The sequence below is a fragment of the Schistocerca piceifrons genome, chromosome 8, assembly GCF_021461385.2.
Source record: "Schistocerca piceifrons isolate TAMUIC-IGC-003096 chromosome 8, iqSchPice1.1, whole genome shotgun sequence".
NCBI lineage: Eukaryota > Metazoa > Arthropoda > Insecta > Orthoptera > Acrididae > Schistocerca > Schistocerca piceifrons.
In genome coordinates this window covers 123,083,055-123,103,462 of record NC_060145.1, presented here as the reverse complement: position 1 = coordinate 123,103,462, position 20,408 = coordinate 123,083,055, and the positions used below count along the sequence as shown (strand labels likewise).

The 20,408-nt window shown below is 39.2% G+C and overlaps 2 protein-coding genes across 2 annotated transcripts in view; both read left to right on the top strand.

Annotated features, from left to right (window-relative positions):
- Positions 1-780: 780 nt before the first annotated feature.
- LOC124712116 (neural Wiskott-Aldrich syndrome protein-like) lies at positions 781-14,877 on the top strand. Its single transcript, XM_047242414.1, has 3 exons — positions 781-1,253; positions 1,883-1,916; positions 14,542-14,877. Exons 1-3 carry the CDS (start codon positions 781-783, stop codon positions 14,875-14,877), a joined length of 843 nt encoding a protein of 280 aa, XP_047098370.1.
- The window catches only part of LOC124711492 (bromodomain-containing protein 4-like), a 266,949-nt gene continuing 248,507 nt past the window's right edge, over positions 1,967-20,408 (top strand). Inside the window, exons 1-2 of the mRNA XM_047241602.1 lie at positions 1,967-2,057; positions 14,542-14,873. The gene's annotated coding sequence lies outside the window, so the exon portion shown is untranslated. The remainder of the gene's footprint in view (positions 2,058-14,541; positions 14,874-20,408) is intronic.

Here is a 20,408-nt window from a genome sequence, read left to right as displayed (position 1 = left end):
TCTTTTGTTTCCTTTACTGCTTGCTCAATATACAGATTGAATAACATTGGGGAGAGGCTACAACCCTGTCTCACTCCCTTCCCAACCATTGCTTCCCTTTCATGTCCCTCGACTCTTATAACTGCCATGTGGTTTCTGCACAAATTGTAAATAACCTTTCGCTCGCTGTATTTTACCCCTGCCACTTTCAGAATTTAACCAACATTGTTAAAAGCATTCTCTAAGTCTACAAATGCTAGAAACGTAGGTTTGCCTTTTCTTAATCTGTTTTCTAAGATAAGTCGTAGGGTCAGTATTGCCTCACGTGTTTCAATATTTCTGCGGAATCCAAACTGATCTTCCCCGAGGTCGCCTTCTACCAGTTTTTCCATTCGTCTGTAAAGAATTCGTGTTAGTATTTTGCATCCGTGACTTATTAAACTGATAGTTCGGTAATTTTCACATCTGCTTTCTTTGGGAAAACATATTGTAAATATATGGCAAGCCTGATCGTTCCAAGCAAATTGCAACTCTTCGCTGTCTCAAGGGTCACCGTACGGCAATATTACGTTAGCTGAGTTACGTTCCAACAGATATTTGAATTTGTCACGAAATAGATCATTTATATGAGTCGCTTAGATGCAAAACTGTCCATATCCACTTTTTTTAAAAATTGAGTTGGCAACTTTGGATTGTAGAGCATGACATTTTACACATGCTTGAAATGCTATTTATGCTCAAAGCTTTCCATGTCCTATGGAAAACAGCTCACGAAAAGTGTCGTTAGATTCAAAACTGTCCATGTCCATCAGTAAGTTGGGTGCAAAACTTGCCTTGTCCCTTTTGACAAATCGCATTGAAGGCTGGGGTCGTGTGACTGTAATGCAAGATGGGTACCATAAGCATGTAAACATTGTACTTGTGTGGTATCTTACAGCTGTTTATTCTGAAAGTTCTACACATTCTCAGAATGCTATAAAAGTCCAAGGGGAGCCTAATTATAATTCTGAAATCAACCTACCACTGTCCGTATGCAAACGTGGGAAACACTTAGGACACACAAACTCGAGCAGCATTACAAACACGGTTGTTCCTATTAATGAAAAGAAACTGGAGGATGTTTCAAAACTCCTCGAGAAACACTATAGTGAGTCCTGGAGGGAACGTGAATCCTTGTCGTGGTTCATGACATTACTAGGTACCAGCGGGTCAGGGGCACCAGTTGAATCAGAATGCCTAACAGGAGAAGATGAAGATATTGTTCCTGGTATGATGTATTAAGTGGATTGCAATTTGTCAGTTGTTACACCATGTACTTTCAGAAATATTAAAAGAAATTAAAACTGAATACACAGTTTTATGTTCACCCCATATCCTCTCCTCATGTACAACTAGTCAGGTTCAAAACTGTCCATGTCCATTTCAGTTGCATGCAAAAGTGGCCATCTGCAAAGTCAGATGCAAAACTGTCCAAGTCCATTTTTATTTTGCTTATATCTTACATGCACTGAGTTCCTGATTTTTTTTTCTCAATAGCCCAAATGGTTTTGTACTAATCCGTACTTACGTATACAACATACAGTGTAGGGCATTGTGTGTTTACCCAGTTAAAACAGTTTTTCCACTTTTTCTCAATACCGGTTATGGAGGACATGGATAGTTTTGCATCTAGGCGACTCATATATATATATATATATATATATATATATATATATATATATATATATATCAGAAAGAACAGAGGACTGCCATGTGATACACAATGTCTGATTGGTTTAAATTCAGTGCGTATTCCATTCAGTGTAGAAAATCCTTCAGAGGTGCTATTTAATTGAAATTTTTAAGGTTTATTTTGCAGTGCTTTGTAAGTGTGCTGAGACGGTGTGTTGGTGTGGTGTTGCAGGGCGGCGCAGCCGGACGGGCCGGTGCCGTACAAGGCGGGGCGGCCGGCGGCGCTGTCCCCCGGCAGCCGGCCCGCGCCCTACGCGGCCGCCTACCCGGGCCGCTTCGTGCAGCAAGCCGCCGCCGCCGCCGCCTACGTGCCCTTCCGGGAGGCCCTCTACAGCGTCCGACCCACCGTCAGTATCCTCACTACATACCTACCTACCTAACCACTCCTTTGCTGTGGTTTATGTATTCGCATTGCTCGTGCACTGAAGAGCCAAAGAAACTGGTACACCGGCCTAGTATCGTGTAGGGCTCCAGCGAGCACTCACAAGGGAACCTCCCCATCGCACCCCCCTCAGGTTTAGTTATAACTTGGCACAGTGGATAGACCTCGAAAAACTGAACACAGATCAATCGAGAAAACAGGAAGGAGTTGTGTGGAACTATGAAAAATATAAGCAAAATAAACAAACTGAGTAGTCCATGCGCAAGATTGGCAACATCAAGGACGGTGTACGCTCAGGAGCGCCGTGGTTAGCGTGAGCAACTGCGGAACGAGAGGTCCGTGGTTCAAGTCTTCCCTCGAGTGAAAAGTTTCCTTTCTTTATTTTCGCAAAGTTATGATCTGTCCGTTCGTTCATTGACGTCTCTGTTCACTGTAATAAGTTTAGTGTCTGTGTTTTGCGACCACACCGCAAAACTGTGCGATTGTTATTGACTTTTCTGGAGACTAGAAATCTACTCTGTAGGAATCAGCATGGGTTTCGAAAAAGACGGTCGTGTGAAACCCAGCTCGCGCTATTCGTCCACGAGACTCAGAGCGCCATAGACACAGGTTCACAGGTATATGCCGTGTTTCTTGACTTCCGCAAGGCGTTCGATACAGTTCCCCACAGTCGTTTAATGAACAAAGTAAGAGCATATGGACTATCAGACCAACTGTGTGATTGGATTGAAGAGTTCCTAGATAACAGAACGCAGCATCTCATTCTCAATGGAGAGAAGTCTTCCGAAGTAAGAGTGATTTCAGGTGTGCCGCAGGGGAGTGTCGTAGGACTGTTGCTATTCACAATATACATAAATGACCTTGTGGATGACATTGGAAGTTCACTGAGGCTTTTTGCGAATGATGCTGTGGTATATCGAGAGGTTGTAACAAAGGAAAATTGTACTGAAATGCAGGAAGATCTGCAACGAATTGACACATGGTGCACGGAATGGCAATTGAATCTCAATGTACACAAGTGTAATGTGCTACAAATACACAGAAAGAAAGATCCTTTATCATTTAGCTACAATATAGCAGGTCAGCAACTGGAAGCAGTTAATTCCATAAATTATCGGGGAGTAGGCATTAGGAGTGATTTAAAATGGAATGATCATATAAAGTTGATCGTTGGTAAAGCAGATGCCAGACTGAGATTTGGAAGAATCCTAAGGAAATGCAATCCGAAAACAAAGGAAGTAGGTTACAGTACGCTTGTTCGCCCACTGCTTGAATACTGCTCAGCAGTGTGGGATCCGTACCAGATAGGGTTGATAGAAGAGAGAGAGAAGATCCAACGGAGAGCAGCGGGCTTCGTTACAGGAACATTTAGTAATCGCGAAAGCATTACGGAGATGATAGTTAAACTCCAGTGGAAGACTCTGCAGGAGAGACGCTCAGTAGCTCGGTACGGGTTTTGTTGAAGTTTCGAGAACATACCTTCACCGAGGAGTCAAGCAGTATATTGCTCCCTCCTACGTATATCTCGCGAAGAGACCATGAGGATAAAATCAGAGAGATTAGAGCCCACACAGAGGCATACCGACAATCCTTCTTTCCACGAACAATACGAGACTGGAATAGAAGGGAGAACCGATAGAGGTACCCTCCGCCTCACACCGTCAGGTGGCTTGCGGAGTATGGGTGTAGATGTAGAAGTCGCGAGCTATATTTGCCGGATTCATATTGCCCACGGAATACATTTCACGTATTTAATGCACTCTCGTCCAAAGTAGCGAACAGTCAACTGCCAGCCAGGGAGCCTCGTTAGCAGGAATACTCTCTCTTCCGTGTGCTGTAGGCGACTGACGTGTGTTTCGATGTTTGTTTAGGTGTAGCGTCCCCATACTACGGCGCAGTTACCTCGCATCGGACGGACGGACAGATAATAATTGTCTGAAAATAAAAAATTAAACTTTTCACTCGAGGGAAGACTTGAACCAAGGACCTCTCGTCCACGGGACCACGGCACTTCTTAGCTCACACTCTCCTTCATGTTGCCTATCTTGCGCATGAACTACTCAGTTTGTATATTTTGCTTATTTTTTTCATAGTTCCACACAACTACTTCCTGTTTTCTCGATTGGTCTGTGTTTAGTTTTTCAAGGCCTATCCACAGTGCCAACTTATAACTAAATCTGAGGGGGGTGCGATGGGGAGGTTCCCTTGTCAGAAGGGCCACAACACGATGTGGCATGGACTCGACTAATGTCTGAAGTAGTGCTGGAGGGAATTGACACCCTGAATCCTGCTAGGCTGTCCATTAATCCATATGGGTGCGATGGGGTGGATTTCTCTTCTGAACACCATGTTGCAAGGAGTCCCAAATATGCTCAGTAATGTTCATGACTGGGGAATTTAGTGGTCAGCAGAAGTGTTTAAACTCAGAAGAGTGTTCATGGAGCCACTCTGTATCAATTCTAGACGTGTGGGGTTTCTCATTGTTCTGCTGGAATTGCCCAAGTCCGTCACACTGCACAGTGGACACAAATGGATCCCAGCGATCAATCGGGATGTTTACGTACGTGTCACCTGTCAAGTCGTATCTAGACGTTTCAGGGATCCCGTATCACTCCAACTGTACACGCCCCACACCTTTACAGAGCCTCCACCAGCTTGAGAGTCCATTGCTGACATTCAGGGCCCATGGATTCATGAGGTTGTTTCCATACCCGTACACGTCTAGCCGCTTGATACAATTTGAAACGAGGCTTGTCTGACCAGACAACATGTTTTGAGTCATCAACAGTCCAATGTCTGTGTTGATGGGCCCAGGCGAGATGTAAAGCTTTGTGTCGTGCAGTCATCATGGGTACACGAGTGGGCATTCGGCTCCGAAAGCCTGTATCGATGATGTTACGTTGAATGGTCCGCATGCTGACACTTATTGATGGCCCACCATTGAAATCTGCAGCAATTTGCAGAAGGGTCGCACTGCTATCACATTGAACAATTCTGTTCTGTCATTATTGGCACCGTTCTTGCAGGATTTTTTTTCTGGAGATTTGATGTTTTACCGGATTCCTGATATTCACGGTACACTCATAAAATGGTCTTACGGAAGAATCCCCACTTCGTCACTACCTCGGAGATGCTGTGTCCCTTCACTCGTACGTCGCCTATAAACCCACATTCAAATTCACTTACATCTTGATAGCCTGCCATTGTAACAGCAGTAACCAATCTGACAGCTGTGACAGACACTTGTTGTCTTGTATAGGTGTTGCCGACTGCGGTGGCATATTCTGCCTGTTGACATCTCTCTGTATTTCAATACACCTGCCTATATCAGTTTCTTTGGTGCTTCAGTGTATTACTGTCTTTAGTCCTTCACTTATATCAAACACTTATTTTTCATTGGGCACTTACATTGCCCAGTTAGGTGTGGACCACCTATCAGAAACTAGATTTACCACCTGTTGTAACATGGACTGCTGCGAGACATGCAGGAAGAGTGTCAGTGTGGTTCTGCAAGGTACTGAGAGAGATGTGGAATTATGCCGACTCCACTGCAGTGGCCTGCTGCCTAAGGTTTCTTTGCTGAGGGTTTGTGTGGCGTGATCAGCCGAGTGGGGGTGGTCTCTCAGATTGTCGTTTGGGTTTTGAGCCATGGAATTTGGTGGCCAGGGGAGTACAGTAAACTCATCCTGATGCTCTTTGAACCACACACATACAGTGCAAGCTGTGTGACATGATGCTTTGTCCTCGCGGTAGATGACAATGTGCCGACTGCCGAGGAGAAACAAAAACTGCGTGTAGGTGTGGACTTGCTTCCTGAGGATAAATGCATACTTGTATTGATCCATCGAGACTTCCAGAATGACGAGATAAGTTGAGGAATGCCACGAAAACATTCCCTAGCCCGTAATGCTCCCTCCTCCAGTCCACACCCTTCCAATGATAGTTGCATGATGTTTGCTTTCGGACATTTCACACCATACGTGTCGAGGGCCATATGTCTGATGAAACGTAAAATGTGGTTCATATGAAAAGGTCACATGTTGCCACTCAGTGGATGTCCAGTTGTGTTGACATGACTCCAGCCTTTGTCGCCAATGAACAGCAGTCAGCACTGGTGCATGCTGCAGAGGCCCATACACAGCAGCGTTTACTGAACGTTCGCTGTGGAGGCAGTGTTGGTAGCCCCTCTGTTCATCTGGGTGGACAGTTGTTCAACAGTTGCACAACTATTCACCCTTACACCTCTTTGCACCTGTTGTTGACCCCAGTCATCTATGGCCCATAGTGCACCCGCAGTTGCCTTGGTGCCATGTTTGGATAGTGCCATTTGGCAACACACGTTATACTTTAACCGTGGTGACATGCTAACATTTTAGCCATTCATAAATGCTTCCACCCTTGGCGTTGAAGCCAATTATCATGCCCGTTGCAACATTACAGATGTTACTCAGTTACCACATTATGATGACAACTGCACTGTTTTGCGCATCCCCTCTGCATGATTTATACGCCGTCCTCTGCTAGTGCTGCCACTTGTCGTCCTGTGAGTAGTTATTGCAAGTTGACATCAAATGTAGGTGGTGTTCAAATTAATATGACTGGACCCTGCACCTATGTATACGCGATGGTTGACAATACACAAGAATATAGAATGTGTTAAAAAAAAGTGTTGCATATTTTGAGATGAGGTAGTATGGATCAAAACAAGACAAAAAAGGCTATCCTATGAGCACTTGTCTATCTTTACTACTGTGAAACCTCTCTTTTCTACTGCAAATGTTTGCTTTCCATATTTTGGGTGGAGATACTGTGGACCAAAAAAAAATTTTTTAAAATTATCATGTTAAAACAGGCTCTAAATGCACACCTTAAGAACTATGAGCACTTGTTCATTAGAAGAGATGTGTTTCACGTTAATGAAGATAAGCAAGTGCTCATAGCTCTTTAAGGTATGCATTTTAGAGCCCGTACTTACTGGACATTTTTGTCTGGTTTTTGTCTATATTACCACCTCTCATAATATGGATACATTTTTAACACCCTGGATAACAGCTCTACTTTCTGACTGTATCTTATGTATCATGTCAGTCATTGCTATAATGGGTAGACTCTTAAGTCTCAACGTTACCAGTCCAAAAGTTGGTGGTTTAGTCTACATTGGTTCTTAATCCTTTGAAATCAGTTTGAGTCTTTGGAAAAATATTAAACTGCACAGAGTCCACATTAAAGTATTGTTGTTGTTCTCGTTCTCTTTGATCGACAAGGAGTTGGATCTTGTTCTCTTCTGAGATGAGAACAGATTCAATCTGATTGTAATTCTGGGCATAGCCCCATGTGGTGAAAGATAGGAACATGTAATGTAGCCAGAAACTTGTTGAACATGAATCTCATCTGAACAGTGCTTCACTGCACTTTTCAGAAAAGACCCCTTAACATTTAAATATGTATTTGACCTAACAGATTTTTCATTTTCATTAACACTTTTCTTCCTATTGACAATCTGCATTTCATAACCTCTAAGTAACCTAAATAATAAAATTCAATTTCTACCATGTCAGTTCTTTATCTAATTACCTCAGCATTGCATGATTTAATTCGACTACTTATCAAGACATTATCCATTCCATTGTACTGCTCTTTCAAGTCCTTTGTTGTGTCTGACAGAATTACACTGTCATCATCAAACCTCGATGTTTATGTATATAAAATAATTTTCAATATTAGGCTACATCATTATAAAATATTAAAGCAACTAAGTTTCCAGTGTTTCGACTGGCTTTGTAGCAGCCCTCTTCAGGGGTGTTAAACACCGTGAAGAAGACTGATGTGAAGTTAGTCGAAACAAGCAATTTACTTGCTATAGTCTTTCATACTGGCGTGGCGTAATACACAATTTTCATTTTTATTCAAAATGACACTTGCCATGGAAGCCTACTATCGACCACCTCAAGGTTTTTATTTCTCCTACCTAGATTTTAATTTGCATTAAAAATTTCTCTTTGGTTTCCTTTACAGGTTGCTGTGTGTAGAGATTGAATAACATTGGGAATAGGCCAGAATATTGTCTCAATCCCTTCTCAACTACTGCTCCATTTCATATCCTTTACTCTTATAACAGCTGTCTGGTTCCTATACTAGTTGTACATAACCTTTTGCTTCCTGCATTTTATTCCTGCTAATGTCAGAATTCCAAAAAAAAGTATACCAATCAACATTTTAAAAACCTTTCTCTAAAAATGCTCTAAACATAGGTTTACCGTACTGCACCCTATCTTCTCAGAAGAAATGTTAGGATCTTTATTGCCTCTCTTGTTCCTGCATTTCTCCAGAATTCAGGCTGATCTTCACTGAAGTTGTTTTCTTCCAGAATTTCAATTCTTGTTTAAATGGTCATCAACCGTGACTCATTAAACTGATGATTCTCTAATATTCAAATGCACCTGCATCTGTGTTCTTCGCATTTAGAATTATTACATTCTTCTTGTAGTCAGACGGTATGTCACAGGTCCAATACATCTTGCACAGCAAGTGGAATAGTTATGTCTTTGTATGTGTTACTAAGGATTTTAATAATTCTGAAGCATTGTTGTTTATTCCAGGTGCCTTGTTTCAAATTGGGTCATTCAGCACTCTTTCTGGTAGTATCCTTTCTTCCTTCTCATCTCATCTACTTCCTGTTCTGTTCTATAATACTATCTTCAAAGTTCATTTCCCTTGTGTAGCCCATATATGTATCCTTTCCACCTTTCAGTCTTCTGTTCTTTGCTTAGTACTGGCTAGCGATCTAAGTTTTTCATATTCTATTTTATGGGCATTGAGCTTTGGTCTAAGGCATTGTTCTGTGCCATAGAAGATGTCTTCAACATTATGAAGCACAGAAATAGGCCTTAGAAGACAACCAAGACCAAGGTTAAGGGTCCAGGAGATGTCACCATTTGGACCTTATTAAGAGATGTTTTCTTTTTGATATATCTGGAAGAAATCTTGCTGTGTTCTATAAGATCAATACATATCCCTTGCATTTCACAGATATAGTACTTCTGCTTCAGTTTAAGTGTTCATCCTGTTTTGCACCATCACCTCTAACTGAAGAACTGAAAGGGATTTCCTAATAATAGAGAACTACATACAGAAGGAATTAGAACAGACCTGAACTGATGTGACATTGGTGAGGCTTTACATCCAGTGTAATTTGGTTCAGTGTTAGACCAAGTTTTTGGCCAAATGATAAATAACTTGGGAATCCATGTTAATTGTGGTGATAGTTTTCATTACATCTTTTGTTATAGTACACACAGACACTGATCATCCATGTACAGATGGTTGTAAGATAATGGGAGCATGGAAGAAATACAGAGAAAACAATAGTTGCTTTAACTCTGGACCTGTTCACTCTGGAAATACAGTAGTAAACAATGGAAATGGAAAAACACAAATGGGAAAACATTCTGCAAAAAAATTTGAAACTAAGTACACAACTGCAAAGGTTCCAATCTGTACTTGTCTGATAAATACAGTACATTGAGCATTTGCTTGGAGTTCCTAAGATGTACAATAACAGAGAGGGAGAGAGAGAGAGAGAGAGAGATCGATATCGATCTAAAATTTCTTCTCTTTTTCTCCATGATATTTACAATGTCTTTGGTTCTGTTATCTTTGCCTTCCTCTTCATCTGTCCATAGGTAGATTCCCAACTCTATCTCTGTTCTTTCGTCTGCTGGAAATCCTTGCCAGCTTAAGAACATCATTTTATGGATTCTGTTTCATCCCTTCTGTGTCATTTGTGTATGACAGAACACATATGGTGTGTGTGTGTCATCTTTTCCTGTGCTCTCCATCCCCATATGATGTTATTTTTTCTCTGCACTTTGGTGGGCTTCAACTCTATAGTTTAATATCTTAACAAGGACTGTTAGACTAGCTTAAGTAAAAATATCTGTTACATTTCAGTTTTGACAGAACTTGGTAACAACAGTCAAGATTAGGTATTTTGTGTCTGATAAATTTTACAAAAAGTGCATAACTGTCTTTCATTTTGACAGTTGCATTAATTCTATAAATGACCAGGGAAGTGAATATTACATTCAGATATTTATGTTATACTTCCTTACATGTTCCACACTCACAAGAATCATATCATTTTTGGGTGCATGGCATGAGAACGGATTCCAATCTAATCTAATCATAACAAACACACACACACACACACACACACACACACACACACACACACACACACACACACACACATGAGCTTACTGAAATGTTTGACGTGGAACCCTCCAGTAAGTCATAGCTGTTGCTACTAAACTGTGATCACCAACTTTGAATCTCTTGCTGCGTGTAACACACTGTGTCACTACAGACACAGACTCACTCTATAATTGTTCATTATCAAAAGGTATCTTTAATAGTTCTGAATCACCCATGCTAAAATGATGTAGAATATCCTCAGTATGTGCTTGCTGTGAAATAAACAAGAGAAACTGTAGTTGTTCTATCTGCGGATACCTAAAAATGAGTCTAAAGAGCCCACTGTTATTTTGAATTCTGACTGTAACAGACCTAAAAATGAATTCACAGCATGTGTAGCAGATCCTGCAATGAGGCTATTATTGACATAAATACCAGTCAGCAATTTTTCGGTTTTGCTGCATTGAATATAAATGTGGATCTGCTGTCAAATGTATAAATCCATTTTCTTCATGAATGAGTGAAATTTATTTTTACAACAGTGAGGTGATTGCTTAAGTCCGTATAATGATTTCTTGAGGTGACAGACATGACCTGACTTGTCATTGAATCCTTCTGGTTGACTGATACAGATTTCTTTGTCCAAGTTTCAAGTTTTCTTCATCTGCAATTGCTCTTAAGGTACAAATAGAATCATGACTAGCAACTGGACTAGAATTTTCATCATAATCAAATCATACACTTAAACAAACAAATGAGGACAGTATCAATTGGTCGATCCATCGGGCTTATATTTTACACATACTACCCATCAATTATCGATAACATGTTTCCCTTTAGGTAGTTCTACCAAATTCCAGTTATCATGTTCTTGAGAGGCCTTTGCTTATTCTTTCATTGCATTATACCATTTATTGGAATCATGACTCTGTAGCTTTGTTGAATTTTGTTGGAATTTTCATGGAATGCTTTTGTCAAGCAGATTAATGTATTTGTTTCTCGAGACCGAGGTGCCCAGTAATCTAATTCATAATCACTAAATCTCACAGGTTAATGTATTTCACAAACTGGGTACAATTTTGTAATTCACCCAAACATTATTGGTTACTAGTCTCCAATTGATCGATAGCAGACTTAACTTTCACATTCGATCACGAGTTATGAATCGAGTCACTTTCCTCTTTTGTTTCTTCAAGTACAGAATTAAACTCCAGTCAATCGAGTTTCCAGTTGTACATAACTTCTCTGGTGGATAATCAACACTGCACGATTTCATTACACAATGTTTTGATGGGCTCCACAATTTTATGATCATCTTTGTAAACAACTAAAACGCTTTGCCAGTCTACAACTTGGAAAGTGATTTACCTCGAACACTTGACTTCCCAGCACATTTGAGTAGAATAAAAGCTGTCTCACATGCATGAGCCCAAAATGATTTAGGTGACTTGCAAGAAGATAACATGGAGTAAGCTAATTCTACTGTGTGCCAATTTGTGTGGTCAGCCACACAATTCTGCTGGGGCATATCCACACACATAAGACTGAACTCAATACTATGGTCTCATAGCACTACAGGTACCACGTTATAATTACACACTCTTCCACTACCAGATCAAAACACTAGCAGCAGCACACTCCTTCAAAACTATTTTCAAATTGTTAGCTACTAGAGATTTATTCCACTTGAAGTATTTTTGAGCAAAACAAAAATAATCGTCTTTGAAAATCACACAGTAGTCACCAGCAAGAAAAGTTTTAAACTTGAAATTTAGGAAGAAAGTAAGGAAACTGCAACACTCTCAGGTGAAAGAAGAGTACTTCTTGCCTAGAGAAATTGTAACAGCCTGCAGGACAAACAGAAAAAGTTTAGCCTAGAACTCATGGTTTTGGTAAGGAAGCAGCCATCTTAGGCAAGAATCAAAATGGCCAATGGAAAACCTGAATCATATAAAATACACAGATCATTCTTGGAGGAGAAACAGAATGAGCTGCACAAAAAATTAAGAAGTCTTTGATTATTAATGTTTCACCTTCTGTGTATTTCAGGAATAGTTGCAGCAAGTGGTTATTATTGGGGGAACATAAATGAAGTTCATCTATGAGAGTTAATGTTACTTTTTTATTTAACATAAAAAGTGAAGAAAGTACTTTTGGAGCATGTCACAAAGGTCTCTTGTTGGTTTGAAGAGATCTCTTGATGGCATATAAATAATGAGAAAAGACATGTTCAAATTTGTTTCACACGTTAAAGAAAATGATATATATTTTGGAAGGGACAAGAGAATGCTACAAAATATAAATAAATGATTTTGAAGAAAAAATAAATGAGAACTATTAATCTGAAGAAATGGGACTTCATTATAGCTTTATAACAACAATTTAATAATTTGTAGATTAAGCGACAACATACCTGAGACATTTAACATAGAATTTGTTTTCTACCCTACAGCGTACCGGAGCTTTCGGCTATTTATTTATTTATTTATTTTTTGCAGTTTTAATATTCCTGTAACCCATTTTTTAAATTTTTTTAATATTGTTTGCTACCATTAAGTTGTGATGATGTGCATTAATAAAAATAGTGTTGGGAACTTGGACTGGTGGCATTCATCCTTGGCAAGCATCTGCTTCTTGCCAGTGACCCAGCAAAATTAAAATTCACAGCAGGTCCAGTGCTGGCACTGCCCCTGGGAGGAGCGTGTGCTCTTTGCAAGTTAATGACGTGGCAGAGATGGTCCTCTATAAAAGGAGAGTTTTCCTTCAGTGATTTATGCACCTATACGAATATCCTGTGCAAAAAAACTTAAGTAATTACTGACTACAGTTCATGATTGCCACAATGGAAGATAAATGCCCCACCCTCTCTCTGTTTGCTAGGGGTGTTTAATGTCCTTTTGGCTTTGCAGAAGAGGAACAGCACATGAACTTCTTGGTAAAACACTGCAGTATAGGATAATTAAAGTGATACCTCTGATAATTGTACGCTAGTGACAAATAGATATACAAGTTCAGGACCATCTCCTCAGACTAGAAGTTGTATGTAGCTGTAATTTTAAGGAGCTGAATTTATGGTTCATTAGCTTAAGTGAATGTATGTGCTAAATTTTTAATGAGTGCTGGATTCATTGTCTACAATTTTGAATTGCGTAAGCATTGTGTAAATGATACTGGCAAATAATGAAAATCTCTCAAGATATCATTGTATCTACATTACTAACTTAACAAGCTCTTACGTGGCAGCAACACAAAGTTAAAGCCCCTATAAATTGAAACGAAAATTGAAAATATATCTTATCAGCTACTTCTTATAGTAGTTATCTGATTATCTAGATTAATCTACTGAAAATTTCTGTTAGCTGCATGGCAAAGCAGCAATGTTTGGTGGAAAAATGTCTCTGTTCTTATGACTCATAGACAACAGTTCTGTGATAAATATTAGTGTGTTTATATAGATGTTAATCACGTAATTGAACATAAACAGCAACTATTTCATTTAACTAAGGAAGCAGTAGTGTGAGTAAGCATGGATAGTTTATAGCAGTTTGTCAAACAATGAAAAATCTGGGGTGAAATAACAATATGTATTAGGATAAATTGCTACTCAAAACATAGAGGAGGTATTCAGCAGCAGACAGGCACATACAAAAGTTTGCTGTTGGATGTTATTTTAGCTATTGGACAACTACAACACTGGTCACTTATTCATGGTTTTACATGTATGAATGTGTTATCTGAGTAAGGACTTTCTCCAAGAGCGAAGTAACACCTAACAATCTACTTTTATATTTGCCTGTATGCTTCTCATTGTCTCCTGTGTGTGGTGAATAGCAGTGTATCCTAATTCGTATTGTTACAGCAGTTTATGATAATTAACAGTTGATGTATCTAGAAGTTGGGGTAGTTCCTTTCCAAAGAGGACAGCCAATTTCCTTCCTCATTTGTTCATTATCTGATCTTGTGCTCTGTCTTTAAGGACTTCACTGTTGATGGTATGTCCATCTTTCCTATTTCTGAAGAAGCTTCTTCATGTTGGGATCTACGGACCACAATAAGTGAATGAATAATTGAATAAGTGATGAGCTAACTGGTAGAATCATTTTTAAATGGCTGTTTTTTTTTTACACGAGTCTTGACTTTTTTGTAGAACTTTTACAGAATAGAGTAAATAGCAAAAAATCTTTCATAACTCTTAGGAAGGTAGTTTAGACAAAACTGTTAAGATGTTTTACTGACTAAGCTTTTTGTCCCAACAGCCGGAACGGCCTCCACCGCCGGCACAGCCCCCGCAGGCGCCTCCGCCCCAGCCGCCACCTCCATCGCAGCAGACGTCTCGCCAGGCCCCACCTCCGCAACCGCAACCTCCCCAGCAGCAAGCACAACCGCAGCAACCACCGCAACAACCACCTCCGCCGCCACCTCCCCAGCAGCAACCACCACAGCAGCCACCTCCTCCACCTCAACAGCAGCCACCTCAGGCACAGATCGAGTACTTGCCCCCACCTTCGCAGCCTCGTAACCGAATTTCATTGTTGCATCCTCAGGAGTTCCTCAGGCCCCTGCCACAGGGGGCACGCCTCCAACCTCCGTAAGTGATTTACATTATTAAAGTATATGTTTTAACAATAATTATATATAAAAACAAAGATGAGGTGACTTACCGAACAAAAGCGCTGGCAGGTCGATAGACACACAAACAAACACAAACATACACACAAAATTCAAGCTTTCGCAACAAACTGTTGCCTCATCAGGAAAGAGGGAAGGAGAGGGGAAGACGAAAGGAAGTGGGTTTTAAGGGAGAGGGTAAGGAGTCATTCCAATCCCGGGAGCGGAAAGACTTACCATAGGGGGAAAAAAGGACAGGTATACACTCGCACACACGCACATATCCATCCACACATACAGACACAAGCAGCTGCTTGTGTCTGTATGTGTGGATGGATATGTGCGTGTGTGCGAGTGTATACCTGTCCTTTTTTCCCCCTATGGTAAGTCTTTCCGCTCCCGGGATTGGAATGACTCCTTACCCTCTCCCTTAAAACCCACTTCCTTTCGTCTTCCCCTCTCCTTCCCTCTTTCCTGATGAGGCAACAGTTTGTTGCGAAAGCTTGAATTTTGTGTGTATGTTTGTGTTTGTTTGTGTGTCTATCGACCTGCCAGCGCTTTTGTTCGGTAAGTCACCTCATCTTTGTTTTTATATATAATTTTTCCCACGTGGAATGTTTCCTTCCATTATATTGTTTTAACAATAATGTAGATTAATGTGTGCGAACATAAATGTTGACCAAATGTTTTATATGAGGAAAATTGTTTATAATACACATAAAGGACATGTATATTCCCTCGACAAAAATTAGAGATACAGTGCAATACTTCCATGTCTTTTTACTTTTGCTGTGATATCTTGAAATAGGGATTTGATTCCCCTTAAAATATTGTTTTCTAAGAGGTTTGGTGAACTATGTTAAGATGGCTGGTGGATTGTGGTTTATAATAAATTTGTAGTAACAGTGACACAAACAAGGCCATGATTTAATGATGTCTTAAAAAGTAAATATTTTGGAAAGAGAAAGAAATAAGTTCATTAGTTTGGTTGACCAATGAACTAGAAATTTGGTGATAATGGTATAATTATAAATAATTTTTTGTGAAAAAAAATATTTTTAAGTATAATAGTTTGATTGTTCAGTGGACTAGAATTTGGCAATTGTTGGTGTTGTCCCAGTGCTCCTGCATGTGTAATAGCATATTTTTACTCAAATGCATTATTGTTTTATGTTAGTAACAGGTATATGACACACAGGAACATTCACTCCTTTGTAATTTTCTTATTGTTACCTTCACTGAGCAAAAATCCTTAGTCTCCTGTTTCTGCTGGTGTTTTCACATATATTGGTGTTTTTTTATATGGGGCTGCCTTCCCCAGTTATTGCAGTGTATTTCAGTTATGATTGTTTTATTCCAACTGAATATTGATGCAGCCTAATTTTCGGTAATGGCTTGTACTTTTATGGAGCAGATGACTAAACAGGTTTACTGCCGATTTTACTATGCAATATTTAGCTCGAGTAACCAGAAATCATTTATACCAGAAAAAAATTAGTTAATGCAGTTTCTAACAGTAGCTACACTTCGTGAGTTTATAACTTGATTCATTTCACACTGGTGAAACCTCGTGAATGAATGAATGAGTGAGAAAATTGACATACATTCACCATCTTCGTAGATCTGAGAATTGGTGTTTTGTGTGAACTGTAATGCTTTATTCTTTTCTGTCGACTGCCACAGTTGCAGCACACATTAGACTGGCAGCTAGTTCATCCATTTAAGTCACAGCATCTGAATGTAATGTAAGAGTAATAGGTTAATGTTCAGCAGTCATGGAAATGTTGCTTGCTGCAGTCAAGTATCACTTTGTAATGAGTCTGTGATTACAAGGAGATGTTTAATTGTCTCTCTCTTTCGGCTTTAGGAATATTAATGAAGAACACGTTTGGTGGCACCATCTCTGCTGGGTCACTTGCACGCGTGCAGTGGACTGAACGGTTAACTTCAATGCCATTTACCTTTGAAATGCTGCAGTGTATTGAATTCTTTTTCTTAAAAATTATTTCTCACTACAGCCTACCCTGCAGCACCTGTACAAGCTTTCCAGACAGTTTCTGACAACCCTATATATTATGCGGAACTAGTTATCAGCCATGTGTGTATTGTGACTTTGGGAGGGGGGGAGGGGGTATTGTAAATCAATGATGTGTTTGTTTCCTGAGTATTGTTGTTTGTTATGAAACATGTTGTGAGACTTTCTATGAGATTTGTGCCAGATGTTCAGCTGAGATTTAAAACCAAACCATAGTTGGGAATATTCTTCATGTCTGAGGATTTCGCAAAGAGGTAATCCAGTGTCAGCAGAGTCATCACGTAAATGGCACTCCTGATCACAGGAAACTCAACTTCTGTCTTGTTCTGAATCTGTGGGAGTGATTGATAGATATGATTTGTTTGAACCTGTGTACTCTTAGGCACAACAGAACATGCAGTGCCTGCTAGACAGTATATCTTATCCTTGATTGTTCATTTTAAACTTTTAGTAGCTAGTTTTTCTACTTTCTGTCGAGTACCATGCACAGTATTTGTAATAAGATTTAACAGCTCGTAGATGCACTTTCAGTAAGCAGTTCATAATTTTTCTAATTGCATTACTTTTTAGAAAATAGCTTAAGAAGAACCTGGATTGGAATTGCTACAAAAGAAAGAGGAAGTTCTGTGTGGTATATTGTCCAGAGAAGACAAACAATTACTCTCAACCCACTCCCAACACACACATTTCTGTCTTTGGCACATCTGTATTTAATAAACCATGCACATCAAGCTGAGAAGAAATATTACTGCACACTATGTTTATGCTTTTCATACTCATATAGTGCAGTATTAACCTATATGTGAATAAGTATTGCCCTCCAGAAAAATATTTAATTGACAGAAGCAGTAACTATTTGACTTAGTTGTCCTCATTTGAATCCCATTTTTACTGAAATGTGTTAGTCGTTGGTACATGAGTTGGATAAAAAGTAGTGGAAACTTTGTTATAATGCATACCAGACTTTATTGACAGATGTTATCTTGATCACCTCTCCCCTACACACATGGAAGGTGTCGTTCACAGTCAGCACATCCTACTCTGTCGATGTCTTGCAAGGACTGCCCTGTGGCATGGAGAATGTGTTCTATTGTGTTGTAGTGTCTGCTACAAATAGTTTCCTTAATTTTGGTGAACATGGACTCATATACAAGGTGAGTATGGTGGATCTCCCAGTACCTCCCACCCCCATGTAAGCAGATCTTGCACGGGGTTTGCACTGTGCATTTCCTTGAAGTATGATGGCATGCGGTGCCAGAAGGTTCCGTCACTTTCTTCTTAGTGCAGGATGAAGGTATTATCACAAAAAATAGCAGTAGTAGTCTACATCGACAGTTTGTCCCAGTGGTACAGTATGATGCATAATTAACCCATTGATATCGTAAGCCACAATAACCGTCACTTTGGTTGCAGCTGGTTCATAGCACATATTCTGTGGGCAAGGAGAATTGTGGTTACACAGTGAACAGTGTAAGTTTTTTTTTTTTAAACTGTCACATAGTCTACATGGATTTGCAATGCAGAGTCAGTTATTTCAACTATGAATTATTTGATAAGGATAAATGTGAAATGTGATCATTTCATCTTGGTGCATAAAATTTTCAGATCATTTGATTGATGTATAGGAGACACGTCAAGTCTTACAATAAGAACATTTTAAGACAAATGAAAAGTTTAAATTGTTTTATATACATATCTGAAATACAGCTGCAGAAAAATATATTGCAGTTTTCAGTATACAAAGAAATAAATGATTCTGTTGTTCGAATTGCAGAACTATCCTCTATGAATTCTTCAGTAGAGTGATTGCACTTTACGAAGAGTAAAGAGGAAACTTTTCAACTCCATGTTAAATATATTACTGCCATTTATATTATTTTAAATTTTTAACCCTATATACTCTGATGTTTGTTATAGAATTTAGAACGACTAGTTGGAAGTTTAAAATTGTCTCTGTTGCGATTACTGTAGCTGTGGTGGAACAGAAAGCATCAAGTGAATGCTGGTTTTTGTAATACATAATAATAATAAACCAACCAACAAAGAGGGAATGGACAGTATTTTTACATACTGTCACAGTGTTAGACAGGATTCCCATTGTTTGGCAACAGACATGTGCCAAATTATTTTCATTTGTTATTTGCCCAGAAGATTATGCCATAACAAATTAACTGACTCAAACTAGCAGTGATAAACTACATTTCTGGTTGGTGTCTATGTTTGCAGCAAATTGTGCATTCCAAATTAAATTTTTCCCAAGATTTCAAGTTATCTGTATTTCACTCTGTTAGTTTCATATTGCATCATTTTGGTTTTAGTTACATATTCCATTTTGATGGAAACAACATTTAAGTTTTTATGAAGCATTTTGAACACTTTCTGGTATTATTTCAGGCACTTTATTTTCAATTAGAATTGATGTATCATCAGCAAATAAAACTGAACGAATCTCAGTAGCAAATGGTAGGTCATTCATATATTGGTGGGGTGGGGACTGGAAAGAACAGATAGGAACCCAATGTCGAACCTTCTGGGACTCCTTGGGAAATAGGTTTCCAGTTTGAGGGGGGATTTCTTGAATGTGTAGTTAAGAATACTTTTTGTTTCCCATGTGTTAAATAAGAGTTGAACCATTCTAAAGCAGTGCCCTGATTCCGTAATTCGTGCAGAAGTAATGAGTGGTTCACTGAATCAGATGCTTTTGTCAGATCACTGTGTATTCATGTGCCTTTTTACCTGTACCTGATGAGGAGCATATCTTTTGAGTAAACTTACTGATGGCTTTTACAGTGCTTTTTCACTATTTGAATCCAAACTGGTTTTTATAGTAAGAAAGTGTTGAATTTGTTTTCCCGCAGTATTTTCAAACATTTTAGAGAAGACCAGAGAGAGGGTGGTAGTTCCCCATATCTTCTGTTGACCCCTTTTTAAATAATGATTTTACCTCAAAATCTTAAACATGACTGTGATTCAGCAACTATATATATTTGAAGAGCTTGAAATATCAGGCAGCCAGTTGCAAACCAAAGGTTTATTTAGCCCTTGATGTAGGTTTCAATATTTATAAAAATATATTCTTCAGTTGGCCCTAAAATGTTTATAAATGGTTACAAACTATTTTTACAGACATAACAAAATATTAATTGTAGAAAATATTTGTGAGGTATGTGTCGTCACGTGTTACATCGTATGGTCGTGAATTACAATAGGTGAAGCTGAGTGGCTCATGCCATATATAAAATTGATATAAGAACCGAAAATATCACATGCCATGGCTTAAGGTTTTATCTCAGCGTATTTAACTTTATTTGGGAAACATCCCTGCTCTAAAGATTGATTTATTGTAACTGATAGAGGTAGTGAATTGATGCGATACATCCTAGTTGTTACAGATGTGGGTATTTCATCCCACCCAGATGAGGTTTTGTTGTTTGAAGACAATATTTCATTTTCCATATCTGATTGCATGACTTTTTTTTT

Excerpts from the sequence above, each read along its gene's own strand:
- LOC124712116 (XM_047242414.1), top strand. The coding sequence starts at position 781 with ATGTCCATCAGTAAGTTGGGTGCAAAACTTGCCTTGTCCCTTTTGACA. Across the intron at positions 1,254-1,882 it reads GATATTGTTCCTGGTATGAT|GGCGGCGCAGCCGGACGGGC; the intron begins GTATTAAGTGGA and ends GTGGTGTTGCAG. Across the intron at positions 1,917-14,541 it reads ACGGGCCGGTGCCGTACAAG|CCGGAACGGCCTCCACCGCC; the intron begins GCGGGGCGGCCG and ends TTGTCCCAACAG.